The 23187-nt window shown below is 55.8% G+C and overlaps 7 protein-coding genes across 7 annotated transcripts; 3 read left to right on the plus strand and 4 right to left on the minus strand.

Annotated features, from left to right (window-relative positions):
* The first annotated feature begins 283 nt into the window (after positions 1-283).
* N657DRAFT_659969 (HisG-domain-containing protein) lies at positions 284-2015 on the plus strand. Its single transcript, XM_062795026.1, has 4 exons — positions 284-618; positions 767-801; positions 904-1476; positions 1573-2015. Exons 1-4 carry the CDS (start codon positions 602-604, stop codon positions 1947-1949), a joined length of 1002 nt encoding a protein of 333 aa, XP_062651998.1. The 5' UTR covers positions 284-601; the 3' UTR covers positions 1950-2015.
* A 381-nt stretch (positions 2016-2396) lies between these two features.
* N657DRAFT_659970 (uncharacterized protein) lies at positions 2397-4961 on the minus strand (the record flags this gene model as incomplete). Its single annotated transcript, XM_062795027.1, has 2 exons — positions 3174-4961; positions 2397-3045 (listed from the first exon to the last, which is right to left on the minus strand). Exons 1-2 carry the CDS (start codon positions 4727-4729, stop codon positions 2397-2399), a joined length of 2205 nt encoding a protein of 734 aa, XP_062651999.1. The 5' UTR covers positions 4730-4961.
* Positions 4962-5341: 380 nt separating this feature from the next.
* Positions 5342-6334, minus strand: N657DRAFT_685809 (uncharacterized protein; the record flags this gene model as incomplete). The annotated part of the gene is made up of 2 exons (XM_062796801.1): positions 5342-6024; positions 6077-6334. 2 exons carry the CDS (start codon positions 6332-6334, stop codon positions 5830-5832), a joined length of 453 nt encoding a protein of 150 aa, XP_062652000.1. The 3' UTR covers positions 5342-5829.
* Positions 6335-6456: 122 nt separating this feature from the next.
* On the minus strand, positions 6457-9770 carry N657DRAFT_676045 (uncharacterized protein; the record flags this gene model as incomplete). The annotated part of the gene is made up of 4 exons (XM_062795866.1): positions 6457-6808; positions 7450-8697; positions 8752-8975; positions 9039-9770. The coding sequence occupies 4 exons, from the start codon at positions 9768-9770 to the stop codon at positions 6457-6459; spliced, it is 2556 nt and encodes an 851-aa protein (XP_062652001.1).
* A 4644-nt stretch (positions 9771-14414) lies between these two features.
* Positions 14415-15395, plus strand: N657DRAFT_685811 (uncharacterized protein; the record flags this gene model as incomplete). The annotated part of the gene is made up of 1 exon (XM_062796802.1): positions 14415-15395. One exon carries the CDS (start codon positions 14415-14417, stop codon positions 15330-15332), a length of 918 nt encoding a protein of 305 aa, XP_062652002.1. The 3' UTR covers positions 15333-15395.
* A 200-nt stretch (positions 15396-15595) lies between these two features.
* Positions 15596-19168, minus strand: N657DRAFT_638656 (P-loop containing nucleoside triphosphate hydrolase protein). Its single transcript, XM_062791637.1, has one exon. The coding sequence runs from the start codon at positions 19029-19031 to the stop codon at positions 15816-15818; it is 3216 nt and encodes a 1071-aa protein (XP_062652003.1). The 5' UTR covers positions 19032-19168; the 3' UTR covers positions 15596-15815.
* A 551-nt stretch (positions 19169-19719) lies between these two features.
* On the plus strand, positions 19720-22306 carry N657DRAFT_638657 (uncharacterized protein). Its single transcript, XM_062791638.1, has 3 exons — positions 19720-20348; positions 20408-21945; positions 22027-22306. The coding sequence occupies exons 1-2, from the start codon at positions 19923-19925 to the stop codon at positions 21911-21913; spliced, it is 1932 nt and encodes a 643-aa protein (XP_062652004.1). The 5' UTR covers positions 19720-19922; the 3' UTR covers positions 21914-21945; positions 22027-22306.
* Positions 22307-23187: the final 881 nt, after the last annotated feature.

The following is a 23187-nucleotide window of genomic DNA, read 5'->3' on the forward strand; positions in this document are numbered from 1 at the left end:
CTCGCCCTCCCCGGATTCTGGACTTTAATTTCGAGACTAAGGTACTCGGCATGCCCCTGAATAAGCGTAATACAGACAACTTAGGCAATATGCATGCATGTTGAGTTTGGTAAATGCTGTGTCGTCACGGTATTTGTACCAGAAATGCAGGCACGAACAGGATCTTGAGCCAACCCTGCCCCACCAAGACGGACGAGGGGCAACCATTGACAGCGCTCCGATCTAGGAACGTGGACTCCAACCAAAAAATCGACCTCTGACTCGAGTCACTCGACAGCTGGGAACGAACCACGGCAGCACGGTCCGAGATAGCTTGCTTTTGTGCGACGTACCTTCCGGATCTCAAAGTGGTCGATATCAAACAGCGGCTGCTGTACGACAAAGTAAGTACTGCGGGGGAAACCGCCCCATCCATTTACCGCAAGGCCAGCTAACAACTACCCCGCCATGCGTCCCATCACCACTTGGTTACTCCCGCCTTGTAGACACAGCCTACTTACAATATCCGGCTAGTAACCCTCTTCCTGCACTCTTCTTGTGCGATATCTGCCAAATCCCGCCCTCGACTGTCCTTCCCGGGCACTGTGTCACCTAGTTCGCCATGGATCTGGTCAACCAGTAAGTTATTCCCCTTCCCCCAGCATCCCGGCCCTTATATCCATAATCCAACCCTTACTCTTGTTCCGCATGCAACCTTTCTTCCCTCTCTCTAGCAGCCGAGAGTCGCCCTTGCTGTCATGGCTCAGGAGCTGATCTCTCTCGAAAGCCTAGAAGGCCGGCTGCTCTTCGCAGTTCCCAAGAGTGTGTCTCGCCCACCATGACCCTTGCCTTACCTTCGAATATCTGTCGTTTTGAAGGGGGGAACTCGACGCAGTGCTGACCCCTTCCAAACCCGGGAAAAAGAGGGTCGCCTCCTCCAAGCAAGCCTGAACCTTCTCGAAGGCGCCGATATCCAGTTCAAGCGTGAGAACCGCCTCGACATCGCGCTCGTCAAGAACCTGCCCATCGCCCTCGTCTTCCTCCCCGCCGCCGACATCCCTACCTTTGTCGGCGAGGGCCGCGTCGATCTGGGTATCACGGGCTACGACCAGGTGCAGGAGCACGATGCCGGCGTCCGGGCGCTCGCCCGCGCCCGCCGCATGAGCAACGAGTGGGACCCGACCAAGGCGGCCTCGGGCAAGCCCCAAGGCTGCGAGACGGTCATGGACTTGGGTTTTGGCTCGTGCCGCCTGCAGGTCCAGGTGCCCGCCAAGGGCGAGTACGCGCAGAGCAAGGACCTGATTGGCAAGAACATCGGCACCAGCTTCGTGCACCTCACGCACGAGTACTTTGCGCGCCTGGAGATGGAGCAGGAGGGTGCGACGGATCCGGCGCGGGTCGAGGGGAGGAAGCTCCGGACCAAGATCATCGAGCTCAGCGGGAGCGTCGAGGCGGCCTGCGCGCTGGGTGTGGCGGATGGCATCGTTGACTTGGTTGGTGAGTTGAACAAAACATACCCAACCCCTTTCCTTGCGCTCACTTGCCCCCCCTAACCAAACAACCTCTGACTTTCCCTTTCCCCCCTGGCTCCAGAATCCGGCGAAACAATGAAAGCCGCCGGGCTCAAGGCAATCGACACGGTCGTCCAAACGTCGGCCATCCTCATCAAGTCCAAGGCGCCCAGTAACCCGGGCCTGGTCGACTTGATCGCCTCGCGCCTTCGCGGTGTCATCACGGCGCAAAGGTACGTCCTTTGCCAGTACAACGTGCCTCGCGCCAAGCTGGCCGAGGCGACCAAGATCACGCCCGGCAAGCGCGCCGCCACCGTCACGTCGCTCGACGAGGAGGGCTGGGTGGCCGTCAGCGCCATGGTGGAGAAGAAGCGCATCGCCCCCGTCATGGACGAACTCGTCAACGTCGGTGCCGAGGATATCTTGGTGCTCGACATTCACAATACCAGGAGTAGCTAGGCGGGTGAGCTATTTAGAATAGAGCCAAAAAAAGAAAAATAATAAAAATAAAAAGCGGGCATTCAGTATACCATTTTTTCAGTCTTTGTGTGCAGACCCCTCCCTCACTGGGAGTGGTAGGGGTATCAAGTCAGATACAGAAACTGAGTGCTTTCAACCTCCCCTTCTTTCCAAACGCCGTCCTTAAGTCAGAAAGCCAACCGGAAACTGCACATGGGAAAGAAAAAAAAAAGAGCGGAAAATTATAATACGCTGCAACCGCACCAAAGCCCCTTCGGCCCCCACAGCCTCATATCCATCCAAGCTCACGAGCGGTAAGAACGGCCAAGCCATGGTGATCAAAGCCAAGGACAATCAAGCAAAATATAGATACATAGAAAAACCACGCAAAAGGAGCCAATGGCACGGCAGCAGAGTCGACACCGTTGCCACCTCTGCCATGGTCCATCAGTAAATGGGCCTGCCCTCCTCCCACTTCCGGTGAACAGCCTTGCGTTCCAGCGCATTTGACGGCGGCCTGCTGCCGGAGGAAGAGTCCTCAATTTCCGCCTTGACGTCCGGCCCCCACGATATGCGGGCGCCGCCGACCTTGCGCCGGCGGACTGTACCGTCGCCGCCGGGGGCGCCGAGCCTGCTGGGTCCTATCCACTCCCAGGCCCTCCCCACCTCGCCGTTGCGGCCCTCGCGCTGGCCCGTGCGGACGTTGCTGTTCTGCTCGACGACGGCGCGCACGAGCTGCCAGAGGCGCTCGCGGTCCGACAGGCTGTGCAGCGAGCGGAGTACGTCGTCGCGCAGGTTGGGAAGGAAGAGGAAGGCGTCCTCGTCGTCGGCCTCAAAGGCGACTTCTTTCTGGGTCGCCAGGCGCTCGAGAACCTCGTCCACCAGCTCCGGCACCCTGGCCGCCAGGGCGCGGTTGTGAATGAAGCGGCGGCGGCCGTAGAGGATAGAGAGCAGCGAGAAAATCAGTCCACCAATGCTGAGTCGATGTCGAGCCACGCCGAGCTTGACGGACCGGCGGAGCGCGCAGGTGTACGAAAGGCGAGCGAGAGAGCTGGACGATAGCTTGGTGTTTGGAAAGGCGGAGGTACCGGAGGTTCTATGGGGCCGGCGACGGGTCTGGTTAGTCCCATGGGTCAGAAACTGATATGAATACGACAATGTGCGCAATGATTGACTGCTCGGTGCGCGTGGGAGGATCAATGAAACACGAGAGAAAAAACTTACTGAGAAGCATCAGAGTCCTCTTGATGCACCTCGACTTCGTCACGCGCTTTGACCTCGCCAATGGCCGCAGCCCAGAGTTCGTCGAATTCTTCAGCGGCCATTCTTTTGCTGCGCTTCTTGCTGAGGATCTCCTTGAGCTCCTGCTCATCAATGGCAGGGCTGTCTAGAGGGCCGCCTTCCGGATCGACCGGCTCACCGCACTCGTACTTGGCCCTCCGGTCGCGGAGTTCCTCCACCGCCTTGTCGGCAACAGCCTGGACTCGCCGAACTTTCTCGCCGTCCGGCTCGCACGTAGGTGGTAGAGGAACAAGGCCCCCGAGGGAAAGCGGGTGAGGCTTCAAGATGAAGTCGGACTCGCAGCGAGCCGTGAAGCCCTCGTAACAGTAGGCATGCGGCGGACATGGTTCGCATTGCGGTTCAAAAACGGGAATAATCCAGTCAGGGACCTGGACATTCTGAATATCGAGCTTGGCGCCCATTTCTGCAGCCCATTCTGGGAGCTGGATGTTGGTTGGGATCAGCTGGGTCGGCTCTCGGCCAAGCCCGCAGTATCCCACTGCAACCTTCTCTTGTCTGTACCAAGCCACATAGGCAGCAAGCAGAGTGGTGATAAGAACCCATATAGGGGTCGACAAGCTTGAGCTGCGCTTGACAGGGCGTGGACCTCTCCGGGAAACGGTCAACTCTGGGCGGGCGGCTTCCTCCTGATTGAGCGCCAGTTGTTCTTCGGGAGTGAACTCCTCGTCGGGTTCAATCTCGCGTGGTTTGGCCGTGGCGACCCGGCTGAGGGGCATCTCAATGCTCCGAGCAATGGTGGAAGGCTCCTCGGCATCTTTGAAGGCATACCCATCGGTCCGGCGACGAGCAGTGGCGGGTGTTTGTTTCCGTACCGACTCGAGGCCCGTCGTCTTGCGACGGTTGGTGGGGGTTTTAAGGGGTGTCATTGGTGAGTTGGCTCCGCTCTGGAAGGGGTTGTCGCTGGAAAAGACGCCCTCAGTCTCGGGGGTTCGCTTGAAGAATTCGTCTTCCTCTGGCGGCTCCAGTTTTGGCACGGGGGTGGCGCGGCGATCGCGCCTGACAGACCGAGCTGTTTCGGTCTCTGGGGCTGTATCGGTATCGGACGCGGGCGGCAATTGCGCGCTCATTGCTCGCGACTGTCTCTTGCGAGGGCTCTCTCGGAAGGGTGCGGGAGTGAGAAGAGCGTGGTCGGCCTCTTCAGACTCTCGCTTCACCCTCGTTGTCTTTCTGGGCGACCGCGAGCGCCTCGCCGAGGGCGGCAGTGGCATGGGCTCGTCATTGAAATCAGTGCTGGTGGTGCTGTGTGAGTCGGCATCCACAATGCCCCTGCTCGTACGCTTCGCGCGAGCACGGGTGGCCAGGATCTTCCCAGACTGCGGCAGGACATGTTCGTTGAAGAGCTCGACCAGCTGGGGTTTCTTGGCCTGGGAGGGATATTGAATGTTGTGAGTGACGAGGATGGAGCGCAGGCGCGGGACTGTCAGCGACCAGGGATCGAAATTTGCTTGCAAGTAATCGACGTTCTCCGTGTCGGACATGATGGCGATTGTCCAGAGCTCGACAAGAGGGCTCTACCAGGACGGCGTGGCGTATAGAGTGGCTAAGATGGATTGACAAAGATTTTAAAATGCATGCAGCACGCTGCAAGACGGAGGGTTCCACAGATCGTCGTTGATACGCAATGGAATGCGCCAGGGCGACAATGCCTCTTCTGGCAAGAATCTATTAGGACAGTTTGGAGAAGGTTTTGGGATGTTGCAGCTTTGTTGGTGCGCTCACCAAGTCTAAACAAACTGATGACGGAAGCGGAGCAGCTTGTTGCCTAGGTGGCAACGGGAGTTGCCAAGCCACAGCAGTTGTGTGCCACTTGTTGGATTGCGCCACATAACGTCCTTTGTTGGGAAATATAGACAACTTTGTTTACAGTACCTACCTTATGCACTGGATGCAAGATTAACGAGACAACCAACTTTAAGCTCCTCAGAACCTATTTTCGAATTAAGCAAGGCGTAGTCGACCCGTATCTCCTTCCAAGTAGCTTCATTATCAAACCTACGTTTCCATTTACTGTGTAAATATGACTTGCTAGTCGCTACACCCTTGCCTGTGTCTGCGCGAGCTCCTCTAGGCAACTACTAATTCGCTGTTCTCTCTTCCTTTGATATCCTATAGATTTATTCGACAGTAAGAACACGAGCCTGGTCATGACGCCTCCGTTGGTGAGAGCGGGCTAACAACATGAAGACAAGAGAGCACCTCTGCCTGGTTTGGCGTATGGTGGGCTGTGTTATTCTGTCTTCACGTCACTGTTTGTAGCCGTTCCCGACTGGCTCCTCTGAGCCAGGCGGCCATTTGTTCAGCCCCATCGCCCTTCTCGCATTGAACGCCTGGGCTACTGTTACCTCCGTACGAACTTCGCCAACCTCTCCGAGTTCGACAACAACCACCATGCTGAAGCAGGTTGTGCGCAGTTCCGCCATTTTCCTTCATCACCTGCATCCCTATCGACCCAACCAACAGCGCAGCTTCCTTAGGGCCTACTCATCCTGGTACAATGTCAACGGGACTCTCAAAAAACCTAGCGGGACCTTCTCCCGTTCCATGCCGGGAATTCGGCGCTGTCCAACGTCAATCTCCGTTATCCGTCAAGGCCGCCCGCCTCATGCCCATGGTCAGACAGCTCTTCATCACTATAGTTCTGCACTATCTTGCCGTCCGCCCCCCACCAACAAAAAGCCGTCAACCACCCCGACAGCGTCACCAGCCCGCCCGACATGCCTGTGTCGGCCTCGTGGACCGCGCGCCTCCAAAAGTGCTTGACATCCCTTGTCCACTGGACGGTCAAAGCTGGCCACCATGTACTCGAGCATGTTAGCCAGCCGCACAGTCCAGTCCGTAGTTTTCTCGTGGCGGATAGCCTCAAACCAGGCCATCCGTCGAAGCATGTCGGCCCAGTCATTTTGTTCGCCCAACAGCGTCATGGACGGAAAGCTGCAACCGAAGTCAATCCCATAGCCGAAATACTCCTGCATAGTCCCCAGAAACGCTATAGCGGCCGTGGCCCGGTCGTGCGACGTGGTGGTGGTGAAGGTAGGCAGGAGGGTAGTAGCGACGTCAGGATCCTTGAGCCGCCCCTTCACCATCGCAACCAGCTGCTGCGCAACGCGCCGAAGTCCGCTGTCTCGATGGTGTGGGGGCGGGCGTCCACCGCGAGTTCCGGCCAGCCGTCGTGAACAACGAAGATGGGACGGAGAGCCTCGGCGTTTTAGTTCACGAAGAAGCTGAATTGGGTGAGGATGGCGAGCCACACGTCGTTGGGCCGGAGCCTCAGGTGCAGGTCCTGCTGCCATGCGCGGATGACGGTGTGGGTGAAGCCAGTCTTGTCGGGCGCAATCGGGTAGCAAAGGCGGTTTGATCGAGCCTCATGTTGGGCGCTGAATGAGCAGCGTAAGATGGGGTAGCACCGGTTGTAGGGCGAGACATAGCGGAGCAGCCCCGAGGACAACGACAGACTCCGGTGGCGGTTGTTGCCACTCTGGGGGTCTGGTTTGATGATGGCGATGTTTACCAGGTAGGTTGTAGAAAGGAGACCGTCTATCCGTACCAACCGGTGATCGCTGTGCACTGTTGCATCAGCTCCTCGACACTGCAACCACGCTCCACAAGGAACCGGTTAGTGGAATAATCTCGGCTTGTAGGAATGGCGCGGGATTCCGTATCACGGAGCAGCGAATATTGTCTTCTGGTGAAAGAGCTCCTCAAGTCACGTTCGAGTGTTACCGAAGAGAAGTCACAGACCCAGCAGACTCTTTCTCATAACACATGGAACTGCAGTGTCTAGATGACTTTCCAGAATTGAGGGGGATCTACCTAATACTATAGACCAAATTACCTGACTTCCAGGATCTTTCCGAAAACAAGCTGAGTTACTCCTTCCACCAGCTTCGAGGTTTGAACCGCCTGGTGCGGCCTGAACATACGGAGCTCAAGATCGTAAGAGCAAATGAGATGGAAAAACGGCAAGTCAACCATCAAAGTACACTTGAAACAGAAGACGACCTTCGGCACCGGTTTCTCCCTATCGCTAATCCCCGCTTCATTACATCATAACAAAATTCATATCCAACTCCCTCCGAGAACACAGTCTGTCCTTCAGATCCAGCTTCGTATAAAAGTAACCATAAATTCCCGCCCAAGGATGCTCGTAGGCTGACCCACAACTTAGAGTGGGAGGAAGGCATTCAGATCGTGGCCCGACCATTCAACGTTGAACGCGTTCAACAGGTCTTGGGATGAGGGTGGGACATGGCTGTTAGCCACGCCTGCAATCTCGGTCGTGGCGAACAAGGAGTCATTGTACATTGGCTTGGACGCCCCTCCGTTAGGGAACAGGATAAAGTCACCGCCGTTGACCGCATTGGCAATGCCAGCAAAGTCGCCGTGCTCATCGAAGCCTTCGTCGAGCTCGGCTAGGGAGTTCGGCGTAAAGAGCATGACGTTTCCTTGACCAGTGGGCGAGAGTTGCGCGGGGGGCGCCTGGCAAGGCTCGGCAGCCAAGAACGGCACAAACTGTTGGGCCATGTCCTTGAGATACATATTGGTCTGGATGGGCGGAGGAGTGGGCAGTTGAACGCGAGCACCGTAGATGTCCTCATAGAGCGTAAAGTCGTTTCCGATGTCTTGGTAGGCCGAGTTATGGTAGTCCATGCCAGAATCCGTAGACGGAGTAGGGTTGTCAACCGGAGAGCAGTCAAGTGTAATCTCCTGGGGAATCAGGGAGAAATCCGCATTGCTGGGGACGTAGGTCGGGAAATCGAGATTGCTCCCGTAGACCCCACTCCAGTCATCATTCGGAGGTGTCGCCACCCCCATGCTGTGGTCGCTGGACGGGGTCGGGATATTCTGCAGCTGAGGGGTAGGCTGTGCCGAGTTGCCGTTGACGCTGGAGCCTGACTTCTTGCCGTTGGTCTTGGTGCGGACATAGTTCCAGCCGTGCGCCTTCTCCATGTGCTGCTTGCAGTTGGACTCCCGCTTAGACTTGTACGGGCACGGCTTGAACAGGCACTCGTACATGGGCGGGGCAGCCGAGTGCTTGTCGTTGTGATGGCGATCCATCTCCTTTTCTGTCGGCCACCCGTACTCATGGTACTTGCAGGTGGGCACGGGGCACTTCCAAGGACGAGAATGAGTCTTCTCGTGCTTGGTCAGGTCGCAGGGGCGTTTAAACTCCTTGTTGCACCCAGGCTCGCGGCACTTCTTGGGGGCAAGCTCCTCGGGGCTCGCGTTCTTTTTCCGACGAGCCATGGACCGCATAATCTCCTCTTCGTCGGCAAGCTCCTCACTGGCGGAGCGCTTGAACCGCATCGTGCCGTCAGCTTCTTCCTCGAGCTTCTCGATCGGCTTCCCGGTAGCCATCGAAATCATTTTCCCGTTCTTTTTAACGCGGACGAGCTCAGCAGGACGCCCATTAATATGGATGCCGCCGTGGAGCTTGATCTCATCAGTGCTGTTGGGCATGTTAGCCAAACTGTCGACGGGGGGCGGGGAATGAAAGCCGTACGGATCAACGTCCATCTCGTCCCTGTTCTCCTTATCCTTGGCGTCTGCAAGCTGCTGAGCGTAGTTCCGTATTTGGTCGACCAGGTCAATGAAGTAGCCGTTGCTGTAAGGGACGTCGCGAGGGCGCGTCTGTTCCCGGTCGCTAAGGTACTCAACCGTCGCCTGAATGCATCGAATCGTTGTGAGGCAAAAGTCGAGATATAGTTCGGCGGCCTTTGTTCTCTCCTTTGAAAGCAGAGCGCGATAAGTATCACCCCTCATACTTTGGTCAACCATGAGCTCACTTACTGGAGCGACGAGAAGCAGAGTCTTTTCCAAGTCTCTGAGGCAAACAATTTGTTTGTCTTGAATCTTCCTGGGGCACTCGAGCAGGAGTGGGTGAAAATCCTTGAAGGCGGCATTGCCGAGCAGGGGCTTGAGGGTATGCTCGCAGATGCGACTGGTGGCACGAGGGCTGAGGCCAGTGGCGCTCACAGTATCCGTCAAGCGAGCAGCAGCAGACCTATTGACGGCGGACGTCTTCACCGTCTTCTCCTTATTGTCGGTTGCCTCCTTTTCTTTCGTCGACGCGATCGAAGTTCCCAAACCGCTATCGGATTCATGATAGCGAGAAGGGCGGCGGGTGCGGGGGCGGAGGATCCGGCGCTCGGCCGGCTGCTCCTTCACCATGACCGAGTCGAGCGTATGATCAAGAACTCTGCGTGGGAGGGAGAGCGTCTCGTCACGCCAGGTCTTGCGTACGGATTCCCGGGAAGAGGTGTCCCTCGTCGGGGCTGCGAGAGCCTCGTCAATGTTGCCAATGATCAAGGCAGCACGACGGCGGTGTGAGTCGATGACATCGTCCAGGTTGGTCTGTGACCGGCGGGGTAGGGACGGCGGTGTGAAGACCTCGTCGGGCGACTCCAGTGGTGTTGTCGGAGAGTGGAAAGTGGCACCCTTCTTGAGGGCCATGTTGGTCTTAACGCTCAGGCCCCTGGAGCCGGAGCGAGTCACCGGCGTCCTACGGGGATTGGACGACATGGTTGGATTCGGCTTGGGAATTCCACAAAGCCTTGCGACAATCAACGGGCGGAACACTGTGTCAAATCTCCAAGTCAGCTATCAATGTGGTCATTGTATGGCTGAATGGTGCTGGATGAGTGAGTCACAGGTAATGTGCGAGGCTGATCGTAGGACCCCTCTTAGCACCTTGCAGGACGACTAGAGTGTTGTGCTCGGGATAGAGCTTGCTTGAAAGTGCTGCTGGATAGGACCAGAACTTACAGACTTGTGACCGTCAAGCGGACAAACACCAAGAACCAAAGCGCTATGATATCAGGACCTGGCGAGATGTGTCCAACGGATCGTCGATGAACCGGCGAAAGGGCGCAAAAATGAACAATCAATCGGTGTCTGATGGATTGTCACCGAAGGGGAGAGAAGTCCTAGGTATAACAAAGGGCGGCAAGTGGTCTGGGACTATGAAACCTCGCTTCCGGTTTTAGCTCAACTGCGCGTTTTCTGCAGCTTGTGCGGTCGGTCAGGATGGCCTCAGGTGGAAAAGGCGTCAAGAAAGGGGAGAAGACACGGGGACGGGTGATGAAAGACTCGGAGGAAGGTGGTTCGCGACGACGGCTTCAGCGGGATGATGAGAAATGCCTGGGGTGGGTTGTTTGACGCTGCTGCCTGCTTGGGCAACCAGGGTCCCCTGCTCTAAGTGGGGTAGTCATCCAGGCGCAGCTCTGGTCCAGAGCCTCCCATTGGTCTGCTACGAATCCTTCCATTTGCGGTGCTGCACAGCTCCAATCGAGCGCTATGGATAGCGACCGGTGTCTTCAAAGTCCCAGAACTCACGTCTTCCTCATGCTGATAGAGAGGAACTCTTCAGTTTATACGTGAAGTTGTTATTGTCAGGTGTCAACACTATCATAACCATTGCCCTACCTCCCCTTCAAAGCTGGTTGGCGAGGTATCAGGACCAGACTCTTCGCCCAGTGCCATCACGACGCTCTCCTTGCTCGAAGTTCATGGCTTCTTCGAAGGCAGACAGAAATTGGGCCATTGAATGCAACGACAACGCAGCAACAGCTGGAATCCAAGAAGAGCCGCGCGGGGAATGACGAACACTTGGATGCCGAATATCTGTCACCGTGAAGGAGACACGTCAATCATCCGACTCCATCGACGGCGCATTCCGGGACATTGGCGCTATCCGGGCTGCGGCCGGGTCCTTGTGTTCGTTTATGAGCGGCAAGTTTGTTAAACGGACCCACCACAGCGTCTCACAAGTGCATTAATAACAGCAGCACAAACGCGGAAAGGGCTCATGTGGCTCAGCCATTCCATCTGGTGCAGCCACTTCTTAGTGCAACGGCCACAGACGGCGCTGCACGGTGTTGAGACATGCCGTTGAATATTCGTACGACCCCCAGTCTTGGGCGATTAGGGTGTGTCCTGGTGCCCTAAGCCGCTGAGCGATCATACTGCCGGTCTCCCTTAGGCTTCACCATCCGAACTACCTACCTCTGTAGTGTCAAGCCAATGTAAACCGAAACAAGCTTTGGCAGGCGGATCCTGTCCGAACCCAGGTTCGCCTCTCGGTGGTTGTGGATGACAGATTGAACCGCCAGGACCACTGTTTGAGATCCCGTCATCCGGTCCTCAGGCAAAGGCGGCACCCGCAATCAAATCACTGATTTTCCAGTCGACGAACCCAAAATTAAGCAGCTGCAGTGTTGCGGCCCGGATCATAAGTTGGACCAGTAGGGTGAGAGAATCAGTTGAGCAAAGCAAACACCTGAAGCACCTCCTCCGTATGGATGATATCGACGCAGCCCACAACGTCCCAGCGAACTCGGGCCCAAACGCTCAGAGAAACTGGAAGAACCAGCAGTCATCCCGACAAGTGTCTTTCGAAGACAAACATTGAGACACCGGACGGCTGCCCACATCTGCATGATATGAGCGCATTGCACACCGCATCACGGATGGGACTGTTCGCAAGCCATGTTGAGAATGGCCACTGCGATGGTCTAAACCCGGCGATCAACCACCTGTGAGCAGCTGCACCCCAACAGCAACAAGCACCAAGATTGGTCGACGTGTGGCCCTTGTGTTTCTGCAATGGTCCTCCGATCTGCTCCTCGTACACGTAGGGCTGGCAAGGTGCGGGGAGGACCCCACGTTGTTACATCAGCAGAGCCGTTGGTTGCGAACCACTCCTCCACTATTTCCTCGCTCGCTTTCAATGATTTTGCCGCCAAAGCAACGGCCCCAATGATAACCTTGGCATCGTCCGTTCCGGGCGAGCGAGCAAACAACCGACGGACCACGTCGCATAGAAATCTCTCAGTGCCAGCCGGGACACGCATCTCAGCCCTACGAGGATATGCTTGCATTTTTCCCCGCGAATGAGACAGCAGAGAATCGGGAGCCTCAAAAGCCAATGGCGAGTGCCTAGGACAAGAGTGCGCGGCCAGCGTTGTTTGGACGAACGGCTCCCCTCCTCCCCACTCCAGGCATTTGGATCTCGGCTAACTCCTGGTTGATCTTGTGCTCCCCGGCGGAAAAAGCCTTCTTCTCACTGATTGCCGAGGCGCATTATGGCAGGCAATAGCTTAATCTTTGTCTCTCGTCGCAGTGTATACCTCATTGATGCCGTCCATCTATCGGCGAAATTATCCGTGTATACCCATCGTGGGAGACTGCCTAGGCGGCAGCAACAGGGAAGGGGCCGGGAAGGCGGCACCGTTCGACATATTCATCGCTTGATAGCGAGAACTACCTGCCTCTAACTGATTGTCTTTTTTGGTGGCTCTTAGCCACTTACTTCTCCCTTGCATCATCTCCTCACAGTTGATGAGACTCGTCGTTTGTATGGCAAGGAAAAGCCTTGCAAGGCCTTTGACTACAGGAGTCCCAGTCCGTACGCGTTGTTGCCATACCACGGGTCTACTGATTGTGCTCCTGGGGTTTATTGGTTTGGGGTTAATCCTACTAACTTTATGTGTCCGTCATCCGCAGTAGAGGAGGTGGGTGACACAGAGCTAGGGTCAGACGACGCTGACGATGAGGGCGAGACCATCGGTTCCTTGCCCTGGTATCTCTGCGGTTATGTAGCGACCATGGTAGCTTTAGGCATTCGGCAATGCTTCTGCTGGGACGATGATGCTCCGCAAGGTTGATACATTGTCTCATAAGGTCCCGATTTCTGTTGTTTCTACTTCAGGTTCCCTCCGGTGTTCCCCTGTGGCAAGTGGGATGTGATCAAGGGAGGTAGTTGCTGTGGACGGGCCCGGGCCCGGGTCCTGGGTGCCGTAGTCATCTCTCTTGCCCAAGGACGACCTTTGAATCGCGGACCTGCCGTCGCTCTGGTCTGCCCTTGACCCCGTCACTCCTTGAGAGGCCAGGTGTCGGCTGGCTTGTGAGGCGCTTCCTGGGGATGCAGGGACCGAATGACGCCATGAGCAAACCAAATCTGTGATTGTCACGTCCGGGTCCATCTGCGTACATGGGCGGCGAGAGCAACTTCAGTTATCTAGAATCGGTTAAGGGGGGTCAGGAAGGACTGGATTAGCCTTCGAAATCTTAGCTTCTGTTCTGAACAGTCGTATGCTACCATGAATGTGTATGGTCCCGGTTCGTCCGGTCTCACTGATCTTTGGTGCAGGGTCCTTGGAGCTCCTACGGTAAGGGGAAATCCGGCACTTAGACTTCACAGACAGAGAGTGACTCGCTCGAGTTGGGGTGGAGGGCCCATTGTCTTATCACAAAGCGGTTGCTTTGTTCAAAGACATTGTCTTGCCAACTACTGGTAATAGGTATTGCCGTACTTCGCAGATTTCAGAGCAAGAAGGTGGGAGCAAACATGGAAACCGCCGGCCATAAGTTTCGTCGAGTTTGATTCTATACTGACTCCGTCTAAAGAGCGTGGGAACTACAATATCAGGCCTACCCGAGCGCTCGATTCGTCAGTCCCTTGAGATAGGAGTTTGTTGGTAACCTCGCAGTGACTGTTGTGCTCTAAATCTGGAGTCTGTCCTTTGTCAAAATCTGTGCCCATTGTTCGCTCTACCGATCAAAGGCGAGTAGTTGATCACGAAGATAGGATAAAAGTAGCCCAGATCCAGTTGGGTCCTATGCCTTGTGTCCCCGTGCTTAATCCTGCATTTCATTCAGACCCGAGGCTGTCTCACACGGACAGCCGTTCACTTATTTTTCACCCTACCCGTACTTCCTCACCGATCGTGGATCACATAACATACAGTTTAAACTAACCGGTATAGTGCGTCTGAGGGAGGGTTATCTCGGCAATCTCTTTTCCGATACACTCTCTGTCTGGTAAGAGACAGTAAGAACAGTGCGGTCAGGAAGACAGGAGGCTAAAATGTCTAGGTCTGGACACGGCAACATTTCTCGAGCTGGTTGTCGGTATCCCCTCCCTCATTTCTATGAAGAGACCCTGGCTTACCTTAAAGGTGACCTCAAGGTCCTGAACAAGCCCCCGGCCATTCAAGCCAGCGCTTTGCAGGAGGCAAAGCGATCGAAGACACGGCAGTGCTCCCGGACCCGGAGCAGCACAACACGCCAAAGCCACAAACCTTGACAATCATCCAATTGAGAGATCAAATCATTGAGAAATACGAGCAAATGCTTAATATTCAGGGCACGGCATACTGGCACACAATGGCCAGGAGCACACCAGCGGTGCCGCCCTTGCGCCAGATACCTCTTGTTACCGTTCAAGGGACACCGACAAGTGAAAGTGCTGACGAGAAAATATCAAAAGAGTCCCTCCGAGTCATCGACACTGCAGTCGAGAACAAGGCTCTTCGTCCTGTACAAGTACATGACGGCTTAAGGAGCTCTCCGCCTCGAAGCCTGACCAACGGGCACATCTTCAAGCTGTATACTGGCCCCTTTTTCGACACAACTCTATCTGAGGGGGAATCCGGTCCTTGTCACAACACTGAGCATGCCATTAACCATGCCAACTTCCCTCCCAAGTCACCAACCAACCTCGAGACGCCTCCGTCAAACTCCCGCCTGGAACTCGCCACCCTGGCGATCCGCGCCGTCCCCAAGGTCATACTAACGCACCGGCCACGCCGACAAATCCCGTCTTCACCACCCCGCTCCCTTCCAGTTAGACATGATGAACCCGCTCCCTCCTCCTCCTCCTCATCATCCTCATCCCCTCCCAACTTTTCCAAATCCCTCCTCCTCCACCATCCACAAACCCAACACAGATACCCGCACTACAGCTCACCGCAAGCGGCACTCCTCCTAAACACCCTCCGGTCCTACCTACTCCTGCCCACAACAACAACCGGCACCGGCACCGGCACCAACAGTCCAGAAAGCCCGGGTGCCCCAGCAGCAGCCGAGGTGCTAGCAGGCCTCCTTCTGAAATGGCCGACGCTGCGGCACAACCTCGCGCGCCGCAACCCCGGGCTCGCCGCGCAGATCAACGTGCTGGACTGGCGCGGGATCGAGGCTGGTCTGCCTGAGGGGTCGTTTACCCGGAAGCTGGTTGAGGAATGGATCTACTGTGGTGATGCTGGGTCGGGCCTGTTTGGGGAGTGGGAGTGGCCTTGGGAGTGAAGTGAAAGTGATACCTGGAGGCGAAGGGGTGGGTGTGGGATCTGCGGGGAAGGGAATGTTAAGATGCGGAACGAGGAGGGGTCGGGGGAGAAGGGCCGTTTGTGATTTTGTACGGTAGGGAAAAAAGGAGGAATGTGTGGACGGTTGGAGGCGTTAAGACAAAAGAAGGTGGTAGCTGTTGTCCATCCTGCTGTCGCTAGGGGTAACAAGAAAACCAGGGCTGTGCCAGGGCACAGGATGGCGTTTGTTTAAGGGGTGTACAGGTTAGTTCTTGCGACCTTGTCGAGTTGATCTAATGGGTCGTGCTAGGTTTTGTGTATCACAAAAGGTAGGTAATCAAGTGCAGTACCTAAAAAAAACAAGGGAGCACCAGATGGACATCAACGAGTGAACTGACATGGGTATCATTGCCCTAACTTCCGACGTGTGTGTGCCCTATCCCGCCATAGCAAATGTAGCAACCGCATCAACGAGCGCCGAAAGCTATATTGTGTCATCATCATCGTCGTTATCATCGCTGTCAGCAAGCACTTGCCGTCTCCTCTTCGCCAACGGCCTGCGCGGAGATGGTGGGGGGAAGTCATCGTCACTGTCGTCCTCCTCATCCAGATACCTCGTTCTCGACGTGGCTGTCTCCGTTGTCCTCTTTGCCGGCGTACTCTTAGGAACCAGCCCGGCCAAATCAGGCATCTCGTCGTCTGTATCCTGGGTGGGCTCAAACTCCATTGGTTGGTAGAACGGCGTCTCCTCCGTAGCAACCTTCCCTGGCGGTCTATGCCTTAGGCTAAGGCCAGACGAGCCAGGACTTGTAGGGTCCGTGGACTTCTGTCCGTTGCTGGATGTGAGCAAGTCGTCTGCAACGATGAAGTCATCCAGGTCGGCACCGCTGTCGGAGCCGTCTGTCTCTTCCAGATCGCTGGTTCGGGTGCAATCGTCTCCGATGTCTTCGAGATGATCGCCAACCCGCTTAAGCCCTCCGCGCCGTGTTTTGGCCGCTCTTCGACGACCACCACGGCCACGATGTGGTGGTGTCGTTGCGGTTGCTGTGTCCTCCCCGTCTTCGGCATCATCTTCATCTTCGCAGTCGTCGAAGGAATCAAGTTCCGCTCCGCGCTTCCGGTTGATTTTGCCGTTACTTGCGGCGGGCGATTTGCCGGTCGTTTGCCCGTTCAAAATCTTTCGCTCATCAACGTCCTCCGCAAATGGCTTCACCGGCAGTTGTCTCCACGAGCCTGGGTCTATCTCGCGACGTGGTTGCGGAGCTTGCTTTGAGGAATTTTGATAGTCACCCAGAGCCTTGAACAACCTCACACACCTTCTCGTGTAGTCGCCATGCTTCAGGTTCACCGTCGGGCGTAGCACTCTCTGGGCGACTGGGTACGCTCCAAGATTAAGGTCATCGAATCCCAGTTCTTGTACCTTATCGAATGGGTTCTTCGGGAGGCTTTTGTACAGCCTCTCAAAGCGGTCTGCTTGGGATTTATTCAAGAAGACCTTTTCCGGCGGAGGTGCGTCGACCAGGAAGTCGGTTTCATCCGGTTGTTTTGGGTCTTTGTCTGCCTTGCCAGCCGGCCGCCCGAAGAACGAGGCCTTCACGAAGCCCGTTTCCACGCCGTCCGGCATATTGAACTTCTTTTTGGCCGGTTTCTTCCTCAGCCCAGCCGAGGTCTTCTTGGGCTCAGGTAGAGACGGGTTCTGAGAGTTCTCGATGGGGATGTCGACGTGGCGCTTGTCGACCTCAGGTTTGATATCTCGAGGGACAATCCTTGTGGAAAGATCGTGGCGGAAGTTAAAGCCGTCCCCGTCGCAGATCAGCTGCTGCATCTTCTGGTAGTTGTCCTTTGCCTCTAGGTACTTTTCCTCCTCCTTGCCTTTCATCAGGAGCAGCACGATGTTCCCTGCCCGTCTCCTGCCTGTGCGACCCATCCGCTGCAACATGCGTATTGGAGAAGCCGAGGCGTCGTAGCAGACGATCAGATCAACCTGGCCGATGTCGAGGCCTTCCTCACCAATGGAGGTCGCGACGAGGACATTGAAGTGGCCGCTTTTGAACTTCTCTATAGTTTCAATCTGCTGCTTTTGCTTCATGCCCTCGCTTCTTTTGGAATCCGCCTGCCCAACGAACACGGTGGCGCTGATAAGCGGCTGACTATTCAACAGCCGGACAATTTCTTCGGCACTGTCACGGTACTCACTGAAAACGATGGCTCTCGTGTTGGAGTGCTCGCCAGCGTCGATGAAGTGATTGACGAGAGTCTCGCAAAGATAGGTCAGCTTTGGGTGCCCATTGAATTCGTCCATCTTCATCCAGCGCTCGATCATGGACATCATCTTTTGAAAGTTCTCGTCGGCCAGCAGCTGCCGCTTGAGTTTCGAACCCTGTCCTGGCTTCTCTTCCTCGGTACTTCTGAACTCGGCCAGGCTGTTGTAGAAGGGCTTGATACCGTGGAAGTTGAGCAGCTTGATAGAATGAGCTAGGGATTGGAGGATACCGAACACAGCGAACATCATAAACTTTGTCCCTTGGTTCACGTGTCTGCCGGGCCCCGCCATCCACTCGTTTCGGGATTTGAGCAGACCGTAGGTTGTCAAGCTCATGGGATCTCTGCCGTAGTATATGTTTTGCGAACTCAACTTGTCCAAAAGGGGTTTGAGCGCCTTGGAAAACAGATTTCTGACCTCGTACATCTCGTCGGAAGGGTCGAAGGTGATGGTGTCGATGTTCCGCGAATGGACATACTGGCGGATATCGATAGATTCCTCGGTCCTGATCTCCACGTGTGAGATGCCAAGGTTGTCAATAATCTCCTGCACACCTTCGACAGTTGATCCCGGTGTGGCCGTCAGCGCAAGGATCCGAAAGCTTTTCGAGAAGCGCCGGATAAACTCGACAGCCTTCACGTAAGCGTAGTCCCCAGTGGCACGGTGAGCCTCGTCGATGACGAGGAGCACGATGGACTTGGGATCGGCGTAGCCTTTGGACAGGTCATTCATCAGGGTCTGCGGCGTCATGAAGAACAGCCGCTTGGACTCCCACTCTCCCTCTCGAAGGACCGGAGGCGTCTCCCCCGTGAGCAGCGTGGCCTGTGAGCGCGGGATGCCGGCAATGCTGAGGCAGGCCTGGACCTGCTGAGTGGCGAGGGGTTTCGTGGGCGCCACGAAAACGATTTTGGCACGCTTTGTCCAGCGGAAATAGTTGAGCATGACGGTGGCGGCGATGAAGGTCTTGCCCAGGCCGGTGGGCAAAGCCACCAGTGTGTTGTTGAAAAGACCATTCTTGACGATGCTAAACTGATAGTCTCGAATGGGTCCGAGATTCAGCGGATAGACCCAGGTTGAGAGCTCATGTTGGCTGAGCTCGTGGTGAGTTGGAGCCTCTGTGGGGAGATCGGCGCGGAACGGTCGACTCTTAGGGGCCTGGGATGCCGTGACTCGGTCCTCCTGTATCGTGCCGCCCCACAGCGTAGTCTGGCGGAGGCTCTGTTGTTGAGCCGGGGGACGGGGCGGGGCCGGGACCCTTACGGACCTGTTCAACGGATGAAGACCTGGGGCCGATGGCCTGGAATGGGAGAGGCCACTTCCGGGCCTGCGGAGGGTAGCAACTCCATTGGAAGAGCTCGCCGCCGCATTGGTGGCTTGGGTGAGAGCTAGGAGCAGGTCCTCGTCGGATATATCGTCAAACTCGTCGTCGTCATGCATTGTATATTTCGCTGGGCTTGGCTGAATAAGGCCGGAGCAGCCAGAGTCAATACGAAAGGAGATGCGGCATGGGGCAGTGATTGGCTCAAAATGCCATTTCTGGCGCTATTTGTTTGTGAGAGGCGAGTGAGGATGAGATGGGCCGCGGAACCAAGCTTGGACGCGACGGAACAGCAATGGGAAACGCGCCGTTGCGCCAGAGCACGTGAGAGCGATATTGTAAGCACTGTGCGGAAACGGTGTCACAGATGCCGAGTTTCATCTGGCCTTGGTTCTTCCACAGCCAAGTCTGCGACTCACACGTATGATGATGCCTGGCGATTCTGGCCAGTTCTAGAGCACTGTGAATGCGATCATTCTGATGCTGCGACATGCATATTGTCACCTCAGAATGCCTTGATAAATGAGACTGCCCAGATACCCGATTCAACAGTCTTCCATCCCTCTTCGGCAGGGTAAGGGCCGGCCAACAATGTGGGCTCCAAGCCATAGCCCAAGACTGCCCGAGTGTAAGACATCAATACGTAGAGTGTTGGAGTACAGTCCAAGCAACTACAACCTTCTTAGACATGTGTTAGCAACACCTACCCCAAACTGGAGAAGGTTAACGGATTATGGTATTGATGTTTACAGGTTCCTGTGGGCAGTAACAGATAATAAGTTGGCACGGTATCGAGGTGGGGCTAGCCGTTAATCTGCTGGCTCTTACGCTCAATCTTCCACTGGCAGTCACATGGAGGGGCTTTTCCTACTTGCATTTGACTTTGTTTCCAGTCACGTCCGTCGCAGTCTCGCGGCTGCGGTTTACCTGCCCCTCCTTCCGACAACGCTCACTCCGTCAACCGGCAACCACATCAACAGCTGTGCGGATCGGCGAAGAGCGCTCGATCAATGGCCCCTCCCACGGGTCCTCGTGCCGGTGGCCACGTCAACCGACCGACCGTGCGAGGTGCGCGAGGTGCCGGCGTTGGAAAGCGCCGGGCCACTTCACGAACCGATCGCGACGGCGACGTTTCCATGGATAGCATGACCAAACCACCCACCGGTCCATCGGCGCTTTCCACTCGAGGCGGTCGCGGCGCCCGAGGCGGGAGATCAGCTCGCTCGTCCTCCCGACTCACCCAGAACATTCGAAACTATGTGTCGGAGCATGATGGCGCAGTTCGCAACCCAAAGGCCCAGTTCAACAAGGTCTTCATCAGGATCCACGGTCTCAAGGACAGCAAGGCGGCTAGCAACTCGGATGGCGGCCTTCGTTCGCTTCTCGATTTTCTGGAGCGCAAATCTTCCCACGAGCGGCCCATCACATTTGGCAAAGTATTCTCACTCGCCAGCTCCACTTGATTTCTGCAGGCCTCGTTTCTAACACAACTCAGGGAGTCATCCGCGGCGATGATGTGTGGCTTAAAGTCAACCAAGTAGACGCACACCACCTGTTGAAGTTGAACGGATTTACATTTGCCGGCGCTCCGCTGGTCATCGAAGAATCAACCGGTCCGATTCCAGAGCAAGGATCAACCGGCGGCTCCGAGACTAAAACGTCAGACACCAAAGAAAAGCTGCTGGCCGTTCTTGCATCCCGGTACAACATCGAACAGAAACTGCTCGATCTGTCAGCGCTCGGCGCCGATCAGACCCTGAGGACCATGGGCGCGTTCGAGAACAAGGCTCTAGCGGAAAAGTCATTCAAGGCCCTCATGCGTCTCACCGCGACACGTTACGACAATGCTGCCGAGAAGGAATCCGCCATTCAAGCCGTTACCCTCGCCAATAATGACATCCTCGATGTTGGCGAAGTTTTTACCCTGGCACAGACGCTGCCCCGTTTGCGCCGCCTGGACCTCAGCGGCAACCAGCTTCAGGATTTCCACAAGCTTTCCAAGTGGCGCCACGAATTCCGCCTCTTGGAGGAGCTCCATCTCGTCGGAAATCCCCTCACCAACTTGACCAACTACCCGACTCAGGTGATTGAATCGTTCCCGAGCCTTCAGATTCTCGACGGACACCGGGTTCGAACGCCAGAAGAGGCCGCCGAAGCCTTGAAAGCGTGGTTCCCCGTGCCGTTCCCCCGCCTGCCGTCCAACCTCCGTGACGGGGAAAATAACGTTGCGAGCACCTTCGTTGCCAACTTTTTCACCCTCTACGACCACGATCGGCTTGCTCTCGTCAGGCAGTTCTATGACGCAGAGTCTGTCTTCTCCCTCAACATGGGGACTGAGCCCGCCTCGAGCCCCTATCCCAATTACTCGAGGAACCTGGAAATTATTGGTGTCCGGAGTCCGTCCGCCGTTCAGCGCTTGTTCAGTGGAGGCAACGTTATCGCCGAGCTCTGGGCCCGGCTGCCTGCCACCAGACATATCAGCCTGGAGCAGGCTGGAGAATGGCAAATCGATTGCCATACCTTCCCAGGTCTGGCCGACCCTTCGGGCCAAGGCATCGCCACGGGCCTGGTGATCACCGTTCAAAGCCGGTTTGAGGAAGTCGATCCAACCAAGCAGCTCGTCGGTACCCGCGCCTTTTCCCGGTCCTTTGTCCTCGGTCCTAGCCTGCCCGGCGCCCCACACCCCTACCGCGTCGTCAGTGATGAGCTGTCCTTGCGCGCGTGGGTACCGCAACAAACCAGCGCGACCGCTCAAGTAGCGCCCGCGGTGGCCGTCCCGGTTCCGCCCCCTGCGGCTGCTCCCCCCGCCCCCCCCCTTCCGAGCGACCTCGAACGGGCTCAGATGATTCTGGAGTTGTCCAATCTGACGGGCATGAATGCCCAGTACTCGGAATTGTGTTTGGCCGGCCTCGCGAACTGGGATTTCAACCTGGCTCTCAGGTCGTTTGAGGAGAAGAAAGCGGAACTGCCGCCGGAGGCGTTTGCTGCACCAACTGCGTAGTCTCGGGGCTACGATGAGGAAGAGTTGCGAGGGTAAGCAAACTTCTCTCCGCTTTGCTACTTTCCCCCCTGTCGATTTCTCGTTGGATGGCTAGTTCACTGACGGTGAGTTAGGATATGTCATTAGCAGATGGATTAGCGACACCAAGATGCGAATGTAAGACGAAATTGACACGGGGAAGATGCGAAAAAAAAAAAAAAAGAGCAAATTGTGATATGGCAGCGCTTGTCCCTGAACCCCCATTTTTCTCTTTCTCGCCACGGGAAGCATTTTGGCCTGATCTTTCCTTTTTTTCGGAGCTGGGCAAAAGGATGGGGGCTTTCATCTGGCGTTCTGTGCGGCAATGGTCAAGATTGGGCGGATGGATGGGTGGCTTTGGAAAGCCTGATGGATTGTCTTTGACTTGCTTTGGCTGTAGGACGGCGTTGTTAGGCATAGAGCGAGCGGACTGGGGCTCTTCTCAAACAGTCGGCATCCGTGTTCTTTAGTGATACCCAAAATCAGCCGCTTCATTGTCACCAAAAGTGTTCTTGTTGCCTTCAGGTGTAGCGTGGAATCTCTGACTGGTGTTCCCGCGAGGAAAACCCTTCCTCTCGTGCTCCTGACTTGGCGAGCTTGGGTATGACAGTGATACGGATTACAGTGGCTGGCTTAGATGATCCTTTAATCTGCTTGACAATTGTGAATCACGAGAACCGTTTGATGCCTTGCTTGACTGTGCCCTCTGCTTGGCAACCTACCTTGGGTGATTCTACTTTTCTTTTAACCACTCCATGGTTTTGCCCAGCTTTCCTATTGGTTCGGGAGATCTCTTCAAGTTCGGAGAAGCTAGACCATGTCAGACAGCTGACGAGTAACCTCCATGTATGAGCTGGAGCTGGATATTGACGGTGAGACAGCTCAGGCTGGCACAAGAATGGAAGGAAAGTGATTGGAGATGGACGGGGGTCACCGGGCGCTTATTCGTCGCATATCGATTATCGAGTCTACACGTATGGACTCCCTAGGACGTATCCTACCTAGACCATAGAAGCCAGCGAGTCAGGGTCTTGAACGAGCTGAGCTACTGAGCACATGATTTCACACTCAGCGTGTACACTGTGATCACCGGGCCCTCTCATGTGTGACCTAACCTGCGGTATCACGACGCCGATATAGCGGACGTACTCCGTAGTCACCCGGTTCATCCCTCCGCTACATCTGCAGCGCTGCCTTGCTGCTATATCGGAAGGGCACAATCGGACTGTCACTGGAGGTACGAGATGTAAGCAGGC

The sequence above is a fragment of the Parathielavia appendiculata genome (genome assembly GCF_033297405.1).
Source record: "Parathielavia appendiculata strain CBS 731.68 unplaced genomic scaffold N657scaffold_1, whole genome shotgun sequence".
NCBI lineage: Eukaryota > Fungi > Ascomycota > Sordariomycetes > Sordariales > Chaetomiaceae > Parathielavia > Parathielavia appendiculata.

Excerpts from the sequence above, each read along its gene's own strand:
- N657DRAFT_638656 (XM_062791637.1), bottom strand. The coding sequence starts at position 19,031 with ATGCATGACGACGACGAGTTTGACGATATATCCGACGAGGACCTGCTC.
- N657DRAFT_659969 (XM_062795026.1), top strand. Across the intron at positions 802-903 it reads GCTCTTCGCAGTTCCCAAGA|AGGGTCGCCTCCTCCAAGCA; the intron begins GTGTGTCTCGCC and ends CCCGGGAAAAAG. Across the intron at positions 1,477-1,572 it reads TGGCATCGTTGACTTGGTTG|AATCCGGCGAAACAATGAAA; the intron begins GTGAGTTGAACA and ends CCCTGGCTCCAG.
- N657DRAFT_638657 (XM_062791638.1), top strand. The coding sequence starts at position 19,923 with ATGGCCCCTCCCACGGGTCCTCGTGCCGGTGGCCACGTCAACCGACCG. Across the intron at positions 20,349-20,407 it reads GGCCCATCACATTTGGCAAA|GGAGTCATCCGCGGCGATGA; the intron begins GTATTCTCACTC and ends AACACAACTCAG.